Source organism: Solanum pennellii, chromosome 10 (genome assembly GCF_001406875.1).
Source record: "Solanum pennellii chromosome 10, SPENNV200".
Lineage (NCBI taxonomy): Eukaryota > Viridiplantae > Streptophyta > Magnoliopsida > Solanales > Solanaceae > Solanum > Solanum pennellii.
Window position 1 is genome coordinate 24,911,481 of NC_028646.1, and position 24,469 is coordinate 24,935,949.

General features: G+C 34.9%; 1 protein-coding gene across 1 annotated transcript in view; it reads left to right on the forward strand.

The window, feature by feature from the left end:
* Window positions 1–1,803: 1,803 nt before the first annotated feature.
* LOC107001155 overlaps window positions 1,804–24,469 on the forward strand; it is a 28,127-nt gene continuing 5,461 nt past the window's right edge. Inside the window, exon 1 of the mRNA XM_015199309.1 lies at window positions 1,804–2,044. Within this exon, the coding sequence (XP_015054795.1) occupies window positions 1,804–2,044 (241 nt within the window). The remainder of the gene's footprint in view (window positions 2,045–24,469) is intronic.

Below are 24,469 nucleotides of genomic sequence, written 5' to 3' on the forward strand. Positions count from 1 at the left end.
TATATATATATATATATATATATTGTGTATGTTTTTATTTCCATATATTGAGTTGTCATCTTATGAGGTGCGTAGAGCGAAGGTAAGTTCATCCTTATTCCATTTCAAGAGTTATAGTTGTGTTTAGCATTCAAAGTCGCAGACTCAAACATTAAACGTACTGATGCCAGTTCTCCTGCATCATTTTATGATGCAGACATAGCTAACCAGGATCAGCACACAACACTTCATTGATCCTGATTAGCTCCAACGTCAGTGGTGAGCCTCATTACATTCCGGAGGACATTATTTTCATTTTCTTTACCAATTTAATTTTTAGGATGTTGTGGGGTCTGTCCCAACATCCATATCAGTCGTTTAGAGGCTTCGGAGACAGTTAGTAGTTCAATTTGGAGTCTACTTTATTTATTGAGACTTAAGTGCCATTTTGGCAAGAATAATACATGAAGTATTTCCTTTAAACATGCTTGATTTCTTGATTCAGTTGAGTTTAGCCTTTGGATGAGTTAAGTAAGCCAGGCCAAGGTTTCGCTTGGTGGCTAGCAATCGTCTTGCATTGCCGACCACATCCAGGGTGTAGGCTCAGGCTGTAAAAAACTTGGTAACAGAGCATAGAGTTCAAGAGTCCTAGGGAGTCTATAAAGTTGTGTCTGTAGAGACTTAGTCATCGCTGTGAAATGCTCCACATCAAGATTAGGTGGCTACAACATTTAATAATGTTTCACTTCTTTCTTATTCTTTTCATGCATTAGAGTTTATCTCTAAATCTCTCTGTCTAATTCGTTCTTACACATATTTTCAGATTCATCATGCCTACATGAAGAGCAGTCATAGGTCGACCAGCCCAAAGAAAGGTTAAGGAACAAGAGGTCCCAAATGCACCAGATGTGCAACCCGAAGTAGAGGTTACCAACGGCAAATTTTGGGAAGCTATCCGGATGTTATGTCGAGTAGTAACTAACCAAGTCAGGCAACAAAAAGAAGCTCGACAAGAAGGGGATGACACCTCGAGGGTTAGTGAGTTTCTTATAATGAATCCTTCTAGCTTCAGCGGATGAAGTACTACTGAGGATCTAGAAAATTTATTGAACAGTTGAAGAAAGTGGTTGAAGTAATGAATGTGGTTGATTTTTAGAGGGCTTGGTTCGACCAATGGAAAGAAGGCAGAGATGAGGATGCACCATATCCATGATGGGATTGCTTTGAAGAATCTTTCTTAGGGAGGTTCTTTCCACGAGAACTGAAGGAAGTAAAGGTCTGGGAGTTCCTCACTTCCATGAGTGTTCATTAATATGGGTTGAAGTTCACCCAACTGTCTCGCTATGCTCCGGAAATGGGGAAGTATATGAGGAGCAGAATGAGATTGTTTGTTGCTAGTTTGGGTCGAGCTTCAAGCAAAGAAGGTAGGGCTGCCATGTTGATAGGTGACATGGACATATATAGGCTTATGGTTTATGTGCAACAAGTTAAGAGGAGAAGATGAGGGACAGAGAGGAGTACCGAACCAAGAACGCAAAGATATGGAATGAGTCATGCCAACAAAAAGGTTGTTCATGTCGACAAAAATTTTAGAAACCAAAGGGGTATGAACCATCATCTTCTAATGCACCTGCACCAAGAAACCAAGGTGATTACTGTAGTCAAAAATCACAAAACTTCAAGGCTAGACCGGCTCAATCTTAAGGTATTGTGGCTCAACGAGGAAGTAGGGATCATGCATGTACTAAGTGTGGTAGAAACCACCCAGGAAATTGTCGTGATGGCTAGACAGGCTGTTACAAGTGTGGTCAAGAAGGTCACTTCATGAGCGAGTGCCCCAAGAATAAGAAAGGTAGTGGAAATCCGAGCAATGGAGCTCAATCTTCATCAGTTGCTCCACCTGACATGGTTGACCCTAGAGGAGACACTTCTTGTACCGGCGAAGGGACAAACCCTCTATATGCAATCACTAGCCACCAATTGCAAGAGAACTCTCTAGATGTTATTGCGGGCATGATCGAAGTCTTTACTTTTGATGTTTATGATTTATTAGACCCAGAATCAGGTTTATCCTTTGTAAATCCTTATGTTGCAAATTAGTTTGAAATTATTCTCAAAAGTCTTTGTTAAGCCTTTTGTGTTTCTACACCTATTGGGGAGTCTTTTCTAGTGGAAAGAGTATACCGTGATTGTCATATTTCCATCAATCACAAGAAAACCATGGTTGATCTAGCAGAATTGGACATGGTATATTTTGATGTCATTCTAGTTATGGACTGGCTCCATGCCTATGATGCATCAATAGATTGAAGAATTCATGTTGTCAAGTTTCAAATTCCAAACAAGTCATTCATAGAGTGGATTAGTAGTTTAGCAGTGCCTAAGGGTCGTTTCATTTCGTACCTTAAGGCGAGGAAAATTAGTTTCTAAGGGGTGTATCTATCACTTAATGCGAGTTAATGACTCAAGTATTTAGGTATTTTCCCTTCATACAGTTCTTATAGTCAGTGAGTTTCAAGAAGTCTCTCCTGATGATCTACCCGGAGTTCCTCCAAAAGAGAGATAGATTTTGGCATAAATATCCTCCCGAATACTCCTCCTATCTCTGTTCCGCCATACAAAATCGCAACAGCGGAGTTAAAAGAGCAATTGAATGATTAGTTAGATAAAGGGTTCATTCGACCAAGTGTATCACATTGGGGCGCTCTTGTCTTGTTTGTTAGAAAGAATGATTGGTCCATTAGGATGTGTATAGACTATTGTCGGTGTAATAAGATGACCATCAAGAATAAATATCCTCTTCCAAGGATAGATGATCTCTTTAATAAACTTCAGGGTGCTTCTTGTTTTTCCAAGATTGAGATCAGATCAAGCTATCATCAGTTGAAAGTTAGGGAATTTGATATTCCATAGACAACTTTAAGAATGAGATATGGGGATTACAAATTTTTGATTATGTCCTTTGGATTGACAAATGCACCTGCAACATTCACAGACCTTATAAATAGACTCTTCAAACCTTATATAGATCTGTTTGTCATTGTCTTCATTGACGACATGCTGGTTTATTCAACGAATGAATAAAATAATGCTAGTCACCTAAGGGTTGTTCTTCGGAATTCGAGAGATAAGAAGCTAGATGCCAAGTTCTCGAAGTGTTAGTTTTGGCTTAAGTATGTGGAATTCTTGGGCCACAGAGTTTCTTGTGATGGGATCAGTGTTGACAATGAGAAGATAGAAGTAGTTCAGAGTTGGTCTAGACCCACATCTCCAATAGATATAAGGAGTTTTTTTGACTTGGATTGCTAGTATAAGACATTTGTTGATGGATTCTCATCTATCTCTTATCCTTTGACCAAGTTAACTCAAAAGACAGTCAAGTTTTAATGGTCTAAATCTTGTGAGAACAACTTTCAATAGTTGAAAAAGAGATTGACCACCGCTCTGGCCTTGACCTTACCAGAGGGTACCCAAGGTTTTGTAGTGTAGTGTGATGCATCAAGAGTCGGGTTGGGCTGTGTCTTAATGCAGAATGGTAATGTTATAGGTTATGCCTCTAGACAATTGAAGTTTCATTAGAAGAATTATCCAACTAATGACTTAGAATTGGCTGCAGTAGTATTTTATTTTAAGATATGGCGCCGTTAATTGTACAATGTCCATGTTGATGTATTCACTTATTACAAGATCCTCCAATATGTGTTCACCCAAAAAGAGCTCAACTCAGATAGAGAAGATGGTTGGAATTACGCAAGGCTTATGACATGCGTATTCTTTACCACCAAGGTAAGGCTAATGTGGTTTTTGATGCCTTAAGCAGGATGTCCATGGGAAGTACTTCCCATGTCGAAGAAGTAAAGAGAGAGTTAGATAAAGATGTGCATACACTTGCACATTTGGGAGTCAGACTTATGGATTTCAAGAAAGGAGTCATAGTGGTGACCAATGGGGCTGAATTATCATTAGTGTCAAAGTTAAAGAGAAGTAAGACTATTACCCTATTTTGCTTGTTTTGAAGGCAAGTGTCCATAAGCAAAACGATATTGACTTTTGAACAAGGTGAAGATGGTGTGCGGAAGTACCATGGTAGATTATGTGTCCCTAAGGTTGATGGACTTGAAGAGAGGATCTTGGAGGCGGCAAATAGCTCCAGATATTCCATTCATCCGGGTTCCACCAAGATGTACCATGATTTGAGAGAGGTCTATTGGTGGAAAGGTATCAAGAACGATATTGCTGAGTTTGTTGCGAAGTGTTCAGATTGTCAACAATTTAATGTGGAGAACCAAAGGCCTCGAGGTTTAGCTCAGAATATAGAAATTCCAGAATGGAAGTGGGAGATGATTAATATGGACTTCATCACAGGCTTGGCAAGATATTGAAGGCAACATGATTCTATTGGGTGATTGTTGACAGAAAGACAAAGCAGCCCATTTCTTGCTAATAAAGACTACCTATTTGGCCGAGGATTACGCTAAGTTGTACCTTTAAGAAGTTATAAGACTTCATGGTGTTCCGGTCTCCATTATTTTAAATAGAGGTGCAAAATTTACTACACAATTCTGGAAATCTTTCTTGAAAGGTTTGGGTTCAAAGGTGAATTTGAGTAATGTTTTTCATCCTCAGAAAGATTGAGAAGCAGAGCGTAGTATCCAGACCTTAGAATATGTTGAAAGCTTGTGTGATCGACTTTAACGGAAATTGGTATGATCATATACCTCTCATGGAGTTTGCTTATAACAACAATTACCATTCGAGCATCCAAATGGCTCCATATGAAGCTCTTTATAGGAGGACATGCAGTTCTCCTATCGAGTGGTTTAAAATTGGGGAAGCAGGGTCGATAGGACCAACTCAAGTTCACCAAGCTATGTATAAGGTGAAAGTGATCCAACAAATACTGAAGACAGCACAAATTCGCCAAAAGTCCTACACAGATGTTCAGAGAAGGCCATTAGAGTTTTAGGTGGACGATTGGGTGTATCTTACGGTTTCACCCATGAAAGGTGTTATGAGTTTTGGTAAGAAGGGGAAACTTATTCCTCGGTATATATGACCTTATAGTATCTCTAAGAAAGTGTGCAATATGGCATATGAGTTGGAGCTACCCCAGCAGTTAGTGGAGGTTCATCCGGTATTCCATAATTCTATGTTGAAGAAGTGATTGGTTATCCTTAATTGATAGTACCAACTGAGATTAATGGGATTAAGTATAACCAATCCTATGAAGAAATTCTGGTTCAGATTTTGATCCTCAAGTTTGCAAGTTGAGTACAAAGAAAGTTAATTCAGTCAAGGTTCTTTGAAGGAACCAATTTGTTGAAGAAGTGACTTAGGAAGCTGAGGAGCTTATGAAGAATATATATCCACATATGTTTGAATCCGAAGAGAATGCAGGTCAAGTTACTAAATTCTCTTCTTAGCAATTTATAAGGCTATGTATAAGAATGTTATTACTTGCTTTTTTTTTAGTGTTGAAACGATGTTCTACCCATAGCTTAGTAAAAGAGTTCTCATTCGAGGACGAATATTCCCATTGGGGACATATTGTAACATCTTGCAACTTGAATTATCAATGAATAAGCAATAAAACCAAGAATAATCATTTTTAGAAATAAGTAGGGAATATGGAAAATTTCAATCTTTCAAAAGTGAGATTTATCATTTCCAAACGACCATAACTTCCAGCTCTGGAAGAGTTCGGATGCGTTCTTTATATGGTTGGAAATTACATGTGAAGATCTTTCTAGAACCACGAAGTTTGTACAATTCCGATGTCGTATGAAGGAGATATGCCTTGATGAAGTTAGGCTATTGGACAGAGGGAAGTCCAATCCGGAATTTAGTCAGGGAAAATTTCTCTTTTCACCCTAGTATTTCCTAATTCATTTTAAGGGTTATTTAGGGGTAAATACAAACTCCCAAATAAGTTATACAAAAATTAAGAACGCTTAGGGCTGGGATGAAAAGAGAAAAGAAGAGGAACATCAAGAATTGTCCAAGAAATGCCAAGATCATTGCGTGGATTTCGTTGTGTGTGTTCCCTATAGAGGTATGCGAGATCATTCGGTGTTGGGTCCTTTAACCCACAACCCAATTTGATTCAATACAGAAAATTAGAGTTTATTTGAATAAAAATCTTGAATTTCTTGATGGAAAGTTGTGAAGTTCTTGTTAGTTGAATTTTAGTTGATCTCTGCTTGGTTTGATTCATGTTTCTGGACTGTTTTCGGGTATAATATATTTGTTAATGATGTATTTAGGTATCCTATGTTTTTAGGCTGGGATCCATCGATTTTTAGGAGGTTTAGAGATGAAAATGGAGAAGAAAAGTTGGAGGTCCGTCAGATAGCCCTTAGGGTGCTGCTAGGGGTGGGCATAAAAACCGGAAAACCGAAACACCGAACCGAACCGAAATATTTCGGTTCGGTATTCGGTACGCAATTTACAAAAACCGAAAAAACCGAATAAAAAAACCGAACTGAACCGAAATACCGAATGCCCACCCCTAGGTGCTGCGCCTGCTAGAGCCCCTTAAGGCAGGATCTAACAAACATCACCTGGTTCTCCGCACCAGCCATAGAGCCCCAGACTACGGTATGTCCAACGGGCCATGGGACCCGCACCTCATAGAGCGCTAAGACCGCGTGGAGACCCCGTTCTTTCCGTATCTTTTTGTATTAGTTCCTAAGTTATGTACCTTGTAACACATCGTAAGTCCAAGACCTAGTCTAGAGCCTCACATGAGTGTCTAAGGTTTGTAACACTATTTTAAGGTCAATAATAAAGTATAAAAGCCATTTAGGATGTTTCAGAGTCTAAAATTCACGGAACAACCATGCCATCCGGAGACTATTTCAAAAGATTCTAGTGTGTTTTAGCCTATTTCATAGAGTTTTAGGAGTCCGAATTTTATGAAATTTGTTTAAAGGGTTTCTAACACATATTATAATATTTTTAGGGTCAAAACGTCAAGGTACGATTTCCTAAAAGCCACCTTAAGGGTCCTTGAGGAGGACCTTTTCATTTTGACCCAAACGTGCCAATTGAGGCAATGCAGGCAGTAGCCATCAATGGTTGCAAGCGATGAGGCGTGGCCTGATCGATGGGGCATTGATGCCTCCGTCGATGGTCACTTAACCATTTTCATTAAAAGTACAAATCACAAACTCTCCTACAAAAACTACGGACATGCAGGACAGTTGGTCCAAAGCCACGTCGACTAACCTACGGATAGTAGGTCGAGGTTCGTAGGTCAACCTCTAAATTTACTGTATTAAAGACTTATTTAAATTAAATTAGTTAGTTACGGGTTTCATTAGTTATTAAGGGGTAATTAATTAGGTTAGTTAATTAACAATATACCTAAAGCCTAAACACAACTTAACACCCTCAAATTCCCAAACCCAAATTGCTCTTCCTTCTGTCTACTTTCTCTCTCTCTCTCTCTCTCTCCTAAATAAACTCCATAGAATACCAAACCCTAAGGGTTATAAGGCAGCAAGAAGTGTGATTTTCTCTATCAACTTCATCAATTAACAAGGTATGGGAACTCTTCACCTTTGGGATTCCTTTCCCCGAAGGGTTCTTCCAAATTTAGTTTTCAAAAAGATGATTTCATATGGATTTCTTTCAAATACGAATTTTATTTTCTAAATACTATTTTTTATGGTTTATTTTTGTTATTATGATTATATTATGTTGTATTATTGTTCAATTGCTGTAGATCGTTATTTCTAACCTAGTATTGTGGAAAAGGGGATGAATTGACCCCAATTCCTTAACCCTAGGTTATTAACTAGAGTAGAATTGAATTGTAATGATGTAGTTGACCTAGCTATTATTGTGCTAATTACTATTGATTGATGATATTAGACCTGTTATTGGAAGGAATTGGTTCGTTGATTGTAAGACCATGATAATGGATTTTGAAGGAGATTGGGGGGTAAGTCTTGATATCCTAAACATTTACTTCAATTATGATGGCTTTTACTTGGTGATGAAGTTGAATTTAAGTATGTCTTATAATTGCATTAAGTATGTGTGATATGATGATGTAATTTAAATGTCTTTATTATGTGATTGTGAGATTATGCTTAAGTTGTAATGATATAAGGTTGATTATGAAGTATCTATGTGCCTTACGATGATAAAATGATGTTAATGTGCAAATCTAACCTATGAGGGTTGTAATGTAAGTTGTTCTCATGCAATTCTTATTGAGATAACTATACAAAGAGCTATTCTCCTATGATCTAAACTAAGTTGTGACTGTTAAAGTAATACATTTTCAAAAGGGACTCTAGCTTAGCACCGAGTGAAATAGTAGTGAGGAGTGTCCCTTCCCAAGTAGGAAGGTAGGTTCACTATTGTACTCATGAGATTAGAGACTATAATTCCAAATGCATAAAGAGGGTCCCAAGAAATATCTCCTAGTTCTTGAACTATGTTGCCCCCATAAGAATACTAGCTTGTGGTTCCACCTATAATGATATGTTCATGTCTTCGTACTACTTTAGAAAGTAGTACACCTTCTTCCCGCGTAGAGTTTCATGACACCAGATTCTACCTTTAGCCCTTGTGTTCTATGTAGGTTAATTCAAATGTTCCCGAAAGTAAAATAAAATAATAAAGTGAACTCAAACAAGGATGACTTAAGGGGTTGGACTTAGTCTAGGTAGGGGTATGGAAATCTACCAATACATTGCACTAGTTGGCCTTGAGGGAAGTCTTAGGAGGATGTTATTATGTTCTTATGCTCTTATTAAGTGAATGATATGCATGTGTTGACTTTACATCTTGATGATACTTTATTATATTAGTTTCACTTATGAACATGCTATTGGTCTATATTGCTAATTATAATTATGACTACTCTTGATGCTATGTTATGTGATGTTAGGCATTGCTTATGGTCCTTTATTGGGTTTACTTAGTTGAGTAAAGTTATGGGGCTTGACTTGATAATTGCACTTGTAGACTTGATAGTAGGTTATGAGTAAGGGTCTTGTCTATGGTTTATGTTATGAACTCTTATACATGTTTTGTTGTCGTAACATGATGTTGGAGTTGCTTTGGCTATGGTCCTAATATACTATTGAACAAGTTGACTTGATTCTTCTTGATGATGTTGGTCTTGTGTTGAATATGTTATGGTCTTAATGAATATATGATTATTGTTTATATGTTTTTTCTTGACTGTACATAAGGCTTTTCAAAGTAGCTTGGCTTGGTTTTGGAACAAATGCCCTTTTTAGCATGATTTCTATATTGTGTGTGTATGTGTTTCCGTAGTTAGTACAAGTGATATATTAACCCCTATTTCTCAATTTTTTTCCAAACATTTTAGGTTCCAGTTGTTGAGGGGTGCGAGACCAATTTGCAAGGAAGGTTGGGTCATTTCTCCAAGTGTGGGTATGTCCTCAAGATCCGAGGATGATGGCTTTTCTCCTTCTATCTATGTGACTTGATATAGTCCAAAGACATTCGTTTCACTCTTATTGTTCAAGACATTGTTGTAAGCCGTAAGTGGCAATTATAAATTTTTGTAAGTACTATGCCCGAATTTCTCTATTTCGACTTAGATGGTTTTTTATGAGACATCTCTATTAGACTTTATGTTGTATAATGTATATATGAAATAAAAGTAGACACGTATGTAGTGCTTCCTGTGTAAGGAGTCTATGTAAACTCCCTATATATATATATATATATATAATGTGTAAGAGAGAGGTCTATGTAAACCTCCCTTTTAGATGTAGATGAAAACTTTTTAATTTTGTGCAATTTAACCTATGATACGTTATAACGAATGCTAAGAGGCTAATATAAATCCTTTCCTAGGATGACGATGCCAGTTACGAGGGGGTTCTCCCCGGATGTGAAAAACTTTGTATCAGAGCATGAGGTTTAATATCCATATGATCGATGTCTCACTAAACCACGTCTATGTAGATTCTTATTCGTAATTGTGAATCATGCCACACTTATGAATGAGAGACTATATTTTGCTTAGAAAATTCTCATCTTTCTAGTAATCCTATGTCATGCCTCTAGAGTCTATTTTATGTGTTCTTTTCACCTAAGCCTTTTATTGTAATTATAGGTATGAATACTCAAAGGGCAGCGGCATGAAGGGGTGAGGAAGGGANAAGTATATGAGAAGTTTTAAACTTTCCTTAGTTTAACCTATAAAATGTAATGACGAATGCTAAGAGGTTAGTATAACACCTCTAGGAGGACGACGACACCAGTTACTTCTAGGGGATGCTCCCCTGATGTGACATACCTTTCATTACTAGTTGATTCCAACACTCTAGAGTACATCCAAACATCATGAAATCATCCATAAACATGAGATAATGTTCCTTCGATCCATAATTCAATTCAAAGGAAGCTAAGATCAAAGTCAAAGAAGTTAAGAGAAAAGTTAAAAATTTGAGAAGCAACTAATAGTGAGTTCTAAAAAATTTTCAAAGAGTGTAACACAATCTTTTTAAATTTGATTTAAGGCTCAAGTTACAAGTCAAGAAAGAGAAAAGAGTTGAGTTAAATTCTCAAAAGCTATTAGGGAACTAAGTATTCCCCAATAGTTAATGCTTCAAGTTAATTAAAGAGCAAGAGTTGAGTTGGTTTCTCTAAAGTTGTAAGGGGGACTATGTATTCCTTAAAGGTTGACAAATATTTCACATTTAAGTAACAAGGAAAATAAGAAGTTCCAAAAGAGTTTTGAACTAAAGAGGGGAAGATTGATTCCAAAAGAAATTTATAAACCTAGAGTGTTTAGTAAATTATCTCAACCCAGAGGAAGGGAGTTTAATTAAAAGTATGAGCTAAAGTATATTTTGGAATTAGTGTTGAGCAACGATATGGGGATAAAGGTTTCACATTAACTTATGTCTCCATGTAAACCTTGTAACCATCATGGGTATTAATGGTTCATACTTTTTAGATGATCACGTGAGTTTAGCCAGTGGATCCACTAGGTTTAGGATGTTCTATGCGACGGCAAAGTATAGGAGAGATCGGGAAGCATGGACGAGATGATGTATCATCACTTAGGCTCATAGTGGTGGTTGACGGCTAGAGATACTACCACATAAACTCTATTACTTTCGTATATAAGTAAAGTTGAGTTTATTATATTTTTATCTTTAATGAACTATGAGTTTGCACTATTTTTACAATATATATATATATATATATATATATAGATATATAGGTATATAGATATTTAAGTAACACGAAAACTAAGAACTTCCAAAAGAGTTTTGAACTAAAGAGGGGAAGATTGATTAAAAAAGGAGCTTATAAAGCTTAAGCGTTCAGTAAATTATCTCAACCCAAAGGAAGTAAGTTTTATATATATATATTGCATATGTTTTAATTGCCATATATTGAGTTGTCTTCTTATAAGTTCAGTAGAGCCAAGGTAAGTTAATCCTTACTCCATTTCAAGCTTTATAGTTGTGTTAAGCAGTCCAACTCGCATACTCGAACATTAAGTATACTGATGCCAGTTGGCCTACATCGTTTTATGATGCAGATACAGGTAACCAAGATTAGCACACTAACACTTCAGTTATCCAGATTGAGCTCCAGAATCAATGGTGAGCCTCCTTGCATTCCACAGGACATCCTTTTCATTTGCTTTACTAGTTTATATTTATTGATGTTGGTGGGTCTATCCCAACATCCATTTCAGTCATTTTAAAGGCTTCATAGATAGTTAGTAGTTATTTTTGGAGTCTATTTTACTTGTTGAGACTTAAGTGCCATTTTGGCCAGAATATTATATGAAGTATCTCTTTTAAACATGCTTTATTTTTTTATTAAGTTGAGTTTAGTCTTCCACGGAGTTAAGTAAGCCAGGCCAAGGGTTCACTTAGGGGCCAACATTGGTCTTCGAGTGTCGACCACCTCCAGGATGTAGGCTATAGGCGTGACAATGTGTCCACTATTAGTCAATGGACTAGGTCCCTGGATACTATAAGAAGAGTAATTCAAGCACAAGTAGTAAAGTAAACAACACAAGAAGTTTACGTGGAAACACCCATGCTCAAGGGCGGTGAAAACCACGAGCTATCCTCAAAGGATATCAAATCAACTCTATACTGAAATGGAGCAACGATTCAGATAACAACTTCTTGCAACCTAGGAATTTACCTCCAAATCCCTTCCCCTCAGTGTAGCAACTCTACTACAAAGAAAGCAACTAAGAATTAACTCTATTACACATTAAGACACCTAAGACTAGATGAATTAGACTTCAACTAAGTAACAACAATGTTTCCCAGTAAACCATATAATTGTAGATGATTTAGACTTCAACTTAGCAACAATAATTATGCCCACTAAACCAGCTACCCTTAACTAACTTAGAATTTTTGTATGAACTTAACAAATATATAATTACTTTGTATCACATGAATCGATTTATAAGATAACTAGTGAAGTTCAAATCCTAAAACAACTAAGACACATGCAGCTCTATGAGGTCCCTGTTTCTCTTGGGGAAGATATTTCTCGAAAGAGTGATATTTGGTTGAGTTCATGAATTTTTCAGGAATGCAAAAATTGAGGTTGTCTTTTCAGAAAAGCCTTATATCTAATACAAACAACCTTGGGAGACATGCTATTGACAGAGGATTTTGTCCCACTCGGGAGCTTTGCACCAACCTCACTAACTTTCTGTACTTTTTCAAGTTTTCATTTATTCACATATTGGAAAAAATGACCACGTCCCCTTACAAGATACCTTTGTTTGTGAAATCATCAAAACTATAGATAACATCATTTCCCCCTTTTTGATAATGACAAACACACACTTCCATATCAATGGTAGTGACTTTCTCCCTTCCCTCTGTACTTTCTCCCTCTGACATGTACATGTGTTCCCCCTGCGAACTAGCAAACTTTCTATAATATGCAATCGATATTTCCCCCTTTTTAAATCATAAAAATGAGAAGTTATAAACTAGGAGTAAAAGTAAGCCTGCAAAGCAAAATCATAGCCTATGGAAACACTTCATATCAGAAAAATATAATGATGGAATTAATCAAAATAAAATAGAAATCCATTTCATTGCATAAGATAAAACATTCAATACATCAAAAATAAACTGCTAAAGAGAACCCAGGGATACTACCCACACAAGAACTAAGGAGAAGACAAGAAGGCGAATATGAGGAGGAGGTCTTTGGAGCGAGGGATTTGACTACAAGAGTAAGTCAATCACTGACAACGTGATGAGCCTTGATAAACTTCTCTTGAAAATCATCGTTCTGAGCCAAGAGAATTGCCTTCTTCATCCTCAATTCATTGAATTATGTTGTACCAGGTCCCTAGGTCTTTTTGTTTTTTGCCCAATTAAGCCTTCAATAAGACAACCTTCTCATACCTTTTGTTTACAAGCGTGGTCATTTCCTCCAGTTCATGCTTGAATTGAATTTGTTCCACCACTAACTAAGTCATCTTGCTCATTTTCTGCCTTCCATGCATTCACATTCAACCAATGTGTTTAGGGAGAAGGACTATTTTTCTGTACCTATGATACATTCTCCCTAGGTAACCCCTAATGCTTGAAAACCTTGGTAAGAAAGTAATCATACCCCATGCCATCCTTTCCTTCCTCAGTTATCACTGTTTGTGCATTTGCTCTAGCATGTGAACTAGAAGATTTAGGGAATTAATCTTGGACAAAGCTTCCATGAGAAACAAATCAGCACTAGAGGCAACAATTCTGTTTTCAAATTGTGGAAGAATCACCTTATTGACAAACTCAAACAAAAATTGATAGTCCAACTTTAAGAGTTCTTTGGAAATACTTGCACACTTCATCTTTGGGATTTTGTCCCACTCATTGGCAAAGCTTTTGGTAAAAACCTTTCTCACCATGAATTTGATCCTTTCTATACGCACCTTTAAGATTTCTCCTATTATTTCTTCATTCAGATGATGAATTTACTCCCCAATTTGAGTTATTAATCATCCATCGTTATCGAACTCGACAATGTAATATAAATCCCTCATTTGTTCCTCATGCATTATTGAGGATGAATTCATGTACTAGTGAGTCCAAGATTGAATTTCAACTATATAACCTTGGTTGCTTATACAAGGATTGGTGAGGATCTCAAAATCAAACACTTCTTCACTCAAGACCTTTTGCAATATAAGATTATCCTCTGTCTCTTTCTTAGTGACCTTCTTTTCATCTTTTTCTTTCCTTCTTTTAGAACCTAGTACCTTTGAAACCTTGGACACCAATTCTTCTATGAGTTCCTCGGTGTCCGATAAATTTTCCCTTCTCCATTCAGAGACTTTCTTCTCATTCTTCTTCTTTGATTCCTTACCTTTACCCTTTTTCGAACAATCTCCACATTTCACCCTCCATTTTCTTGATTTTGGGGTTTTCTTCTTATTTTCTTGAGCCTTATTGTTTCTCTTTTCTACAATGGATATGACATCTTCCAACATTGTGCCACTTTATGACAATTCATTTGAGACTTCTACAACTCCCTCGAGTGGAATCATGATCTCCTCTTAATCAGTCTAGCTTTTCTTTTTTATTTCAGTAGTAATGACTCTGTTTTCCTTGTAATATAAATCTCTCATTTGTTCCTCATGCATTACTAAGGATGAATTCATGAACAAGTGAGTCCAAGACTGAATTTCAACAATATTACCTAGGTTGCTCATACCAGGCTTGGTAAGGATCTCAGGATCAAACACTTCTTCACTCAAGACCTTCTGAAATCTTAGATTATCCATTGTCTCTTTCTTTGTGACATTCTTTTAATCTTTTAGTGTCTTTGTTTTTGAACATGGTCCGTTGGAAACCTTCGAAACAAATTGTACTATGAGTTCCTCAGTGTTCGGCGAATTTTCCCTTCTCCATTTGGAGACTTTCCTATCATTCTTCTTCTCTTATTCCTTACCTTTACCCTTTTTGGAACCATCTCCACATTTCACCCTGCGTTTTCTTGATTATGGGTTTTCTTCTTCTTTTCTTGAGCCTTATTCTTTATCCTTTCTACAGCGGATATGACATCTTCCAACATTGTGTCACTTTCAGACAATTCATTTGAGACTTCTGCAACTCCCTATATTGGAATCATGATCTCCTCTTTATCAGTCTTTCTTTTCCTTCTTATTTCAGTAGTACTGACTTTTTTTCCCTTAATCGCATAACACATAAACTTTTGTGTTGTTGCTTTGGTAGAAGGTTTTCCCTTGTTGTCTCCACTACAACTCTCTCCTTGCCTTTTCTTGTAACATGAAGCATTCTTCTTTGAATGGTCCATCTCAGGGGAATGTCGTTCTCATCAATTTCATCCTCAGCACTGTACCAAAGATGTTGTCTATCTTCAGGAGTTCTATCAAATCTAGGTTCAGTGCTCTCAAGTAAATCCTCTTTGAATCTCCTTCTTCTCTCATTTCTGCCAGACTTTTCAGTAGTACATTCTCCCTTGCATCTAGAATGTTTCATTCAAAATACTTATTCTTTGGAAGATCTCCCTCAAACAAATGTTGTGATAGTACAAATAGAGAAAGACCAGGTTTAGATGAAAGCAGTGGTTTATTTAGATATTGGAGACTCTGAGTGAGAGGACAGGGTTCAATAATGTTGACAGGAGAAATGATCGACATTTTTTTTGGAGAAGGAACAAAAGAAGAATTATAGAAGACTACAATGTCTGTTTTGTTTAAGGAGTTGATTATCTGTTAGATGAAGATGGTGATTGAGACATTGTTCGATAAGATACTCAACAAGAATCGGAGAGAGAGATTGGGATTTTCAGAAATCTTTTGGGAAAGGAGTTTGAAAGTGTAGGAAAATAAAGCGAAAGAAGAAGTACAAAAGAAAGTGCTTATGATTATTAACAGTTCTATGGTTTGTAGGTTAAGAACAAAGAGAAGTTTTAGTGCTTATAATTAGCAAATTGATTTAATAATCGTTTTTAAATATTGAACATGTTGGTCGTACAGTGTGGTGTATTTCTCATTTTTAAGGTGTCATTCAGAGTGTTAATGATGTTGTGCATATTGATTTTATTTTGGTGGTTAATTTTGATTGGTAAATTATTGGGTGAAAATGATCATTTTTAATTAGTGTCATTCAGTTTTTTCTTTTTTTTTTTGGTACATAATGATTGTGTCACATTAATTTTCATTGTTTAAATATTTTCGATTGGTAAGTTATTTGGTGTAATGGATCATTTTTATTTACTAATCATAATTGTCTGTCAGTTTGTTTAGATTCTGATTTTTAAGGTGTTTTTCATAGTGGTGTTTTTTGTACATGATGATGGTGTTCATATTTATTCTTCTTGGTCCATCATTTGGATAACTCAAACATTACTTAATAGTGTAATTTATGAATTTTGTGGTACATATATTGAATAATTACCGGAGAGAACTCTTTAAATCAGTCTATATCAATTTAATACATTGAATTGATCAGACCGATCGATGAGATTGACTTCGAATATGTTTTGATCTTAAATAGGTAGATATGTTGATAGCGATATCGAAGGAGTAATATATGATGCAAACACAAAATATGAAGGATGAATTAATACCATTGTTTCCCAATTAGGTGTTGACGAAAAAAAATTTTAATTTAGAACTAAAATATGTCGTGAATGTGCCATCTCCACCAATGAAGATTCATAACGATATGGGTTATTACAAGGAAAAAACCAGGTAAACCACCAAGCAACGACTGTTAGAAGGGACTCAACGAAGGATAACACAAGAAGAGTAAAGTTACTTGTAGTAAATATGGTATATCAGGGCATACCAAAAAGACTTGTCCCAAATTTACTTATCACAATTAACATTGTTATATTTTAATTATTATTGTGGATGTTTTCTTCCTACAATTATGAATTTCAATAGGACTTATAAAAGCACTTTTATCCAATTTGGTTACTCTTGATTAGTGTATTTATATTAATGATGAATTAATTAACAAATCTTTGGTATTCTCATGTTTGGTATACAGGCTTGGTATTGTCGTGTTTGTCATACAGTGTTGCGTTCTAGGTGACTTAAATAAATGCAACATGTTCAAAAAGTTTGTGATGTAACTAATGAGTGAATGTTAGTGCAGCATTTTCCAAATTCATCAGTGGCCCCCTAAACTTGGCACCAATTTTCACTTAGACACCTCAATTAGACGATGTTCATTTTTGACACCTCATGTAGGGTTCTGTTGTTTCATATTGACATTTTTCTGACAATAAATAAAAAACTAAAGGAGAGTGTATTACACTCGTTAATGACGTGGAAGACAATCAATAAAATAATTATATGTGTTATTTTTAGTTAAAAATAATTACAAAATCTATTTAGTAAAAAAATTTAAAATATTATTCAAAGAAAATTTCTTATTTCATTACACTCAAAATCTCTTCGTGCTTTTTCAAAAAAAATATTGTGTTCTTTTACTATATTTCATGTTTATTCATCTTCTTTCTTTTTAGTATTGTTTTTTTGAAAGAAAAGAGGGAGAGGAAGAAAGAAGGAGAGAATAAAAATGATATATGGTGTTGGTATCCATTTTTTTGTCAAAAAATGGACGGAGGTGATTGTAAATTTAGATAAGTAATACAATGAAGAAGAAGAAAATGACTTAGAAACAAATTTGAATAAAAAATTTGACTTCCATTTAAGGAATTTAAGTTTGAAGAAAAAAGATAGGGGGTGGTGGCTTGAAAAATGGAAAAGAAGAAGAGAAGATAAAATAAAAAATGGCTACATTAAGCCTTTCACGCACTATTGTTGAGTGTATTACACTCACTTTGACATGTCAAAAAAAGTGTCAAAATGACACAACAGAACCCTATATGAGATGTCTAAAATGAACATCGCCTAATTGATGTATCTAAGTGAAAATTGGCGCCAAGTTTTCGGAGCCATCAAAGTATTTGGCCTACAAAAAAATGTTGCATAATTGGTGTGCTCATTGTGAAATAACACAAATATTGATAAAAATTGAATTGAAAACATACTTAGAGTAAATATTTTTTAGTTTGGAAACAAAATTATTACACATCAGTAACATATTTTTTTTGCTATAATTTGGAGTTGTACAAAAAAATGTTAACAATAATGGATGTAGATAATTTGTATAACGTGCCGATTTGGTGTACTTCTGGTGAAATTGGCACAAGTATTTGTAATAATGAGGGGTATGTACTAGATCATATTCTTGTGTAATATACCAACCTGAAACATTGAATACACTTAACACTATTTAAAGTGAAAAGTTTAATTTATATTCGACATCATTAACATAAGAAATTATGTAATAATAATGCTAAAATGTTTAAAATAATTGTTGTACTATAAATACCAAACACGTATACAATTGGCATAGGTGCGTAAACAAAATAAATAAGAAAAATTGGTGTATATAATGATTGATATTCTGTAATGGGAAACTTACATAAATATACTATAATAAAAAAATATTTACCATTTATAGCAATAATATTTTTACCTCACTTGATCACTTTTAATTCATTTATAATACAAGTTTAATACATATTACAAAGAACAATTTATTATTCACATATAATACAAATTTTAATAATGAATAATATATTTATCACACATTTTAATACACTTATAATACAATGTGACAATTTTTTTACCAAACAAACATAATATATTTCAAAAAACAATTATAATTCATATATATTGCATACATAATTCACTTTTAATACATATTACAAATTTAACAAAGCATTGCTATAAATGGTAATAAACAAAAAGTATCGCTAAAATCAGTAATTATTTTTTAAAATGTATTAATTTATGTAATTTTCCTTTAAATTACACCTTCTCTTTGACTGAGAAAGTATTTACGCAAGTTAATAATATTACACCTAATATAAGAATTTGTGACAACAAAAGGTTTTGAATCCCCTTTTCCAACTGTATGAGTAACATCTCTCTTATAGAGACATTTATCAATTTATATATAACTTTTCTTTAAGCAAAAAAGAGGTACTTTCAAAGACATTTCCTCATATTCAACATTATAACACTAATTTGTATTGATATTTCAGATGTTTATGAATAACAACCAAAAATACACTAATAACACAATACAATATAATAATAACAAACATTCGTTACGCATTATATATTATTCACATTTCACAATAAAATAGTAAAATATGTTTTGAATTCAAATGATATAAGAGAATATCAAACAGTGAATTACTTTTTTGTTTTTACGTGACTTGGTAGCAACAAAGCATTTATAAATTTGACCTTTAATGCTTAGGTTCAACGGTCAAATTAAGAAAGTGTGTTGTTGGCAAGTGGGAAGTCAAACCCCATCAACATTGAAATAGTTGATAATTAATCAATAATGCTTCATAATTTCTAAACTCACATAAAAAGTGTTGTACATAAATCATCATATAGTACTATTGCTAAGAATTAACGATCATGGATACAATAATAACTGATTCAGTGTGATTCCCCAATAGAATTTAGAAAGAATATGATATACACAGATTGTTACCCTTAGATTAAGTAAAGGTAGAAGACTCTAATTATATATGAAAATTTATTTTGTTGGTTGACTCAAATTACTTAGAATGGATACTAATTGCAAATTTTTACATCCCATTAAAAGGTATAACTCTTCCCCGCTAATAAAAGATTATCAAAATGCGGAGAACTAGTGGATATAATGAATTATACATTTTGTGTTGATACTAAAATTGACTCTGAATCGTAAGTTTTGTTTTCCCCTTTGAAGTTAACGAAAATAAAAGGAGAACAATTGCATAGACATATAATAGACTAATGCATATCACAAGAAATAAAAACTGACAGAAGAGAGCATAGGATCAAATATCCCTTTGTCATAACCGTTTTAAATGGCTTGCAAAAATATAAACTTCCCAACAACTTTGTAACACCCCAAAAAATTCTAAGATAAAGCACAAACCATTCTTTATTTGCATTTAAAAATCATACTGGGTGATTCTTGAATTGTCCATATGTCTAAAGGTTATTTCTTTGGTCTTCGAATCAATTTGGATATGACTTAAGGTCACAAGAGCCCCCTAGTACAAGTTTGATTTGAAAGCTTTATTATCAATTAATTCTTGACATAAAATTCTACTTAGTTCAACTTGAAACAATTATATCTCATTGCACGTAATGAATTATGTGGTCCATGACCTTAAAATTGAAAACTATCTTTGCAATGCAATAAAGTTTGCCTTATATCGAGTTTGCAGTAAAAAGTTATGGCAAAATTACCAAACTGCCATACAATAGTTTCTTGAGGTTGTGCATGACGGATACTACAAAGTCGTCGGAAAAGTACTGACAGGCAAATTTTGGGACCTAATTCGTACCATCTATCTTACAGGCCGTGAGAACTACGTACTATTGGCCGTCGTTTGGATTTGTAATGGACTTTTGAGGCTTTAAAATTCATTATAAATTCCACGGATGGGATGTACGATCCGTAATCAAACCACAAATGATAGATATTCTAGTAGAAAATCTTCATCTGTTCTTAAGAGGGGTAGTTCAGTCTTTTTTTCACCTCCTCTAAGCGTAAGCCACGGCCCCTTTTCGTAACACCCCAATAAAATTTTTGAACTAAGACTCAAACCATCCTTCGTAGTGAGTGAGATTTTTGCAAGGAATTTAAAATTTCGTGAATCTTAAGGTCACTAGATGTAGCACCTTCAGTTCTAAAAGAACTAAATTGGGAATAAAACAAGTTGAAATTTGGAGAGTTAAGCTAAGTATGAGTTTTGGTTCAACTTCAAACGATCATAATTCCTAGCACAGGATGAGTTAGGTGTGATACAAAATATCTCAGGAAAGATCTTTAAATTATCCTTCCAACTCCACCGAGTTTATTAAGTTTCGCGTTTGGATGAGTGAGATATGACCTTTTGAAGTTAGGATGCCCATTTAAGGAAAGATGGCTAAAAATAGCAAGGGGTATTTTTGTTCTTTTCTTACCCAATCAGATTTAATTTGTTTTTAGTAATAATCATATTACGTTCAGTTTTATAATCCTAGTATACGCCTGCGTTTTTGTTATAAGTTCAAGAAGAGAAAAGAAGACAAAGAAAGGAGAAAAGTGGAGAGGATCAAGCGTTCGTCGAGATTCTTGTGTGTTGTTGCAAATTTCGCCATGGGTATAATCCCTAAGAGGTATATGCTCTTCCATAGTGTTGGATTAGTTCACCCACATACCAAATATTTTATTTTTAGGGCAATTTAATTCTCAAAAGCTGACGGATTTAAGTACGTGAGAGGTGTTCTTGAGGTTTATTATAAATCCTATCTTGTTGGGGTTTTGATGATTTCTTGAGATGAAAGTGATTGTTTGGAGAGTTTTTGAGTGTATTAGTGTGTAATTACATTGGGTAATTTAATCTAAGGAAATTTTGAGAAAAGAAATCTATTTAAAGCGATTTAGAGTAAAAAAATGAGAGGCAAAATTCCTCAAATCTTTGCCTGGGGAGAACTGGCGCGGCGCGCCCCAGATGCACCCAAGGGGATGGGGCAGCGCTCCTGCAGTGCACCCAAATCCAGCTTCTGATTATAAGGGCTGGCTCCCCGCGCGAAACGCGCCAGGGTCGCCTTCCCCCACTCTTTTTCCGCCGGTTTTCCCATTTGAGCTTACTTAAAGTGTATCTTCAGTCCTTTTAATTCTAAGCACTTTAAATTACTTATAAGCAATTCTGAATCATTCATGACATGAATAATAAAATTAAATTAATAATTCAAATTCAGGGTAAAGGTAATATTATGTTTTGAGAGTTCTTCTTTACCTTTTGAGAGAGTCCCTTTGAGTCCTTCCTACAACTTCTAGTAACTTGTTTCAAGACTCAAGCAAGTGAGTATGAGAGTTAGGAGGATTTACTCATGACTCTACAATATCACCTATCTCCTTCATATCATGAACCATAACTCTTGAATTCACAATTCACATTCATGAGACATTTAAGAGTAAAGTTCAAGAAAGCCTCTGAGTTCGATTCTGTATCATTTGAGATCAACTACTATTTGAGATAAGATTTGAAAAATTAAGTAGGAGAACTACAAGAATTTAAAAATTAGGTTGATGTAGTGATGGAGACCTTTGAGTGGAGTCGTTAATTCCCATAAATTCCACATGTACTCCATAATTTTAGTATCATTGATAGAAGTACTATCTTCAAGTTCTAAGTATTGAGTTCCAAATCTTCTTTGAGATTATATTTCTAATCATGAGAATATTACATATTACCCATGAAGTCTTTGAGTTGAATTGTTCATGCACATAATTCTGCATGAACCCTATAAGTCAAAGAGTCTTGAGATGAGAAGTACCTTTGAGTTCCCGAGTATAGTAGTTCACACTCATAATTCTGCATGAAACCTCTAAGTTGAAATTCATTAAATCATCCATAAACATAGGATCTTGAACTTTGAATCCATACTTCAAATCAATGAAAGTTAAGAGCCATGTCTAGAAGTTAAGAAGAAACTCAAAGCAAAGTTTGTAAAGTTGTAAAAAGTCTTTTACAAACGTTTTAACTTTGTATTAAGACTTAAAGTTCAAGTTGAGTAAAGACTAAAAGAGTGTAGTTGAAGTTCATTTCTTCAAAAGTATATTGGGATTAAGTGTTATTTAAGAGATTTAATATATTTTCACATTTAAATAAGGGGAATTTGAGATTTCCAAAGAGCCTTCGGGCTAGTTTTCAAAAAAGAGTACTAGATTTCTAAATGAAGCAAGAAGGGAAACTGAGATTTCCAAGATAGATTTCGAGCTAAGTTCTTCAGCACTAATCTCAAATATCACAGAATAAGTATCTTTTTAGAACATAAGAGCTAGTATATTTTAAGAGTAGTAGTGAGCACCAAATTTGGGATGAGCATGAGTTCAGATGCCTTACGTTTCTATAAAACCATGTAGCCACCATGGGTACAAAAGGTTCATACTTTTTAGAGGAATCCTTTCCACAATAGACTACTGAATCAACTAAGTTAAGTTACGTCCACTACAAATTGCAAGGTATAGGATGGTCCTTGGCAACGTGACGTAAAGTGTTAGTATCATCAATATAGCTCTTATGTGATGGTTTTTTGTTAGAGAATATCCGACATAAAAATATTACTTAATATATGAGTAAAGTTGTGTTTGTTATTCCATTTTCTTTAACAATCTAAGTTGAATTTCATGTTTTATAAATTGTTCGATATAATACATGTGTATTCTTTCTTTATATTGTGTTGAACACCTATAGTCGAATATCATATCTTTGAGTTGAGTATCTAATATTTGATTTGAACATCTAATCTTTGGGTTGCATATCTTAGCCTTGAGTACATCTGAGTTCAGTTCTTTTGAGTATCATTTAAGTACTCCTTGAGTTTACTAAGTTAGAAAATAGGTAAGTATCTTTCCATTTTTATCAAGTTCAAGCTTATGTTATGCTTTGAAATTCATAACTCAAATTCAATGTAAATTTAAGAGTTAAGTCTTGACAGTTCTTCCCATTATTTTGGGAAAGGGTGGAGTGGCTCTCCTCAAATGTGACCAAGGGGCTGGGGCGAAGCCCCTGCAGTGCGCCCATTTGCAGCCTATGATGTTAGGGGTTGGCGGACTATGCCCGGAAAGCGGCAAGGTCACCTGCCCCCACTCCTTTTTCCTTGGTTGTTCAGTTTGAGCCTTTTTAAAGTGTATCTTCATTCCCTTTGATTCTAATCACTCTAAACTACTTCCAAACTCCTAGAAATCCCTTGAATTCATAATTCAAATTCAAGGTGAAGTTCAGAGTTAAGTCTTGAGAGCTCTTCTCATCATTTGGTGAAAGTCTATTTGAGTCGTTTTGAGGAGTCTTGATTTCAAGACACGAGAAAGTGAGTATGTGAGTGAGTGGAATGTATACATGCATCCACTTTATCATCATGGTATGCCTCATATCATGAACCATAAATTTTGAATTCATTATTTATATTCAAGAAAGAAATACGAGTAGAGTTCAAGGAAGCCTTTGAGTTCAATTGTGAATCATTTGAGATCCATCATCGCTTTGAGTGAAGTTTTGAGTAACTAAGTAATAGTATTACAATAGTTGTATACATGATTTTCTTATTGATATCTTGACCCTTGAGTCGTGTTGTTCATGCCCATAACTTCTACATGAATTCCATGTATTGAGTACTATTGAGAGGAGTAGTATCTTCAAGTTCTATGTCTTGAATGTTGAGTTTCTAATCCTCTTTGATATTATATTTATAATCATGAGGCTATTAGATTTTACCTAATAAGTCCTTGAGTTGAACTTCTTATGCCCATAATACTGCATGAACTGTAGAAGTCAAGCAGTCTTGAGATGAGAAGTATCTTCGAGTCCTTGAGTTGAGTAGTTCATGCTCTTACTTCTGCACGAACGCTCTGAGTTATGGGTTCTTGAAATGAGTAGTATAATTGAACTTCTT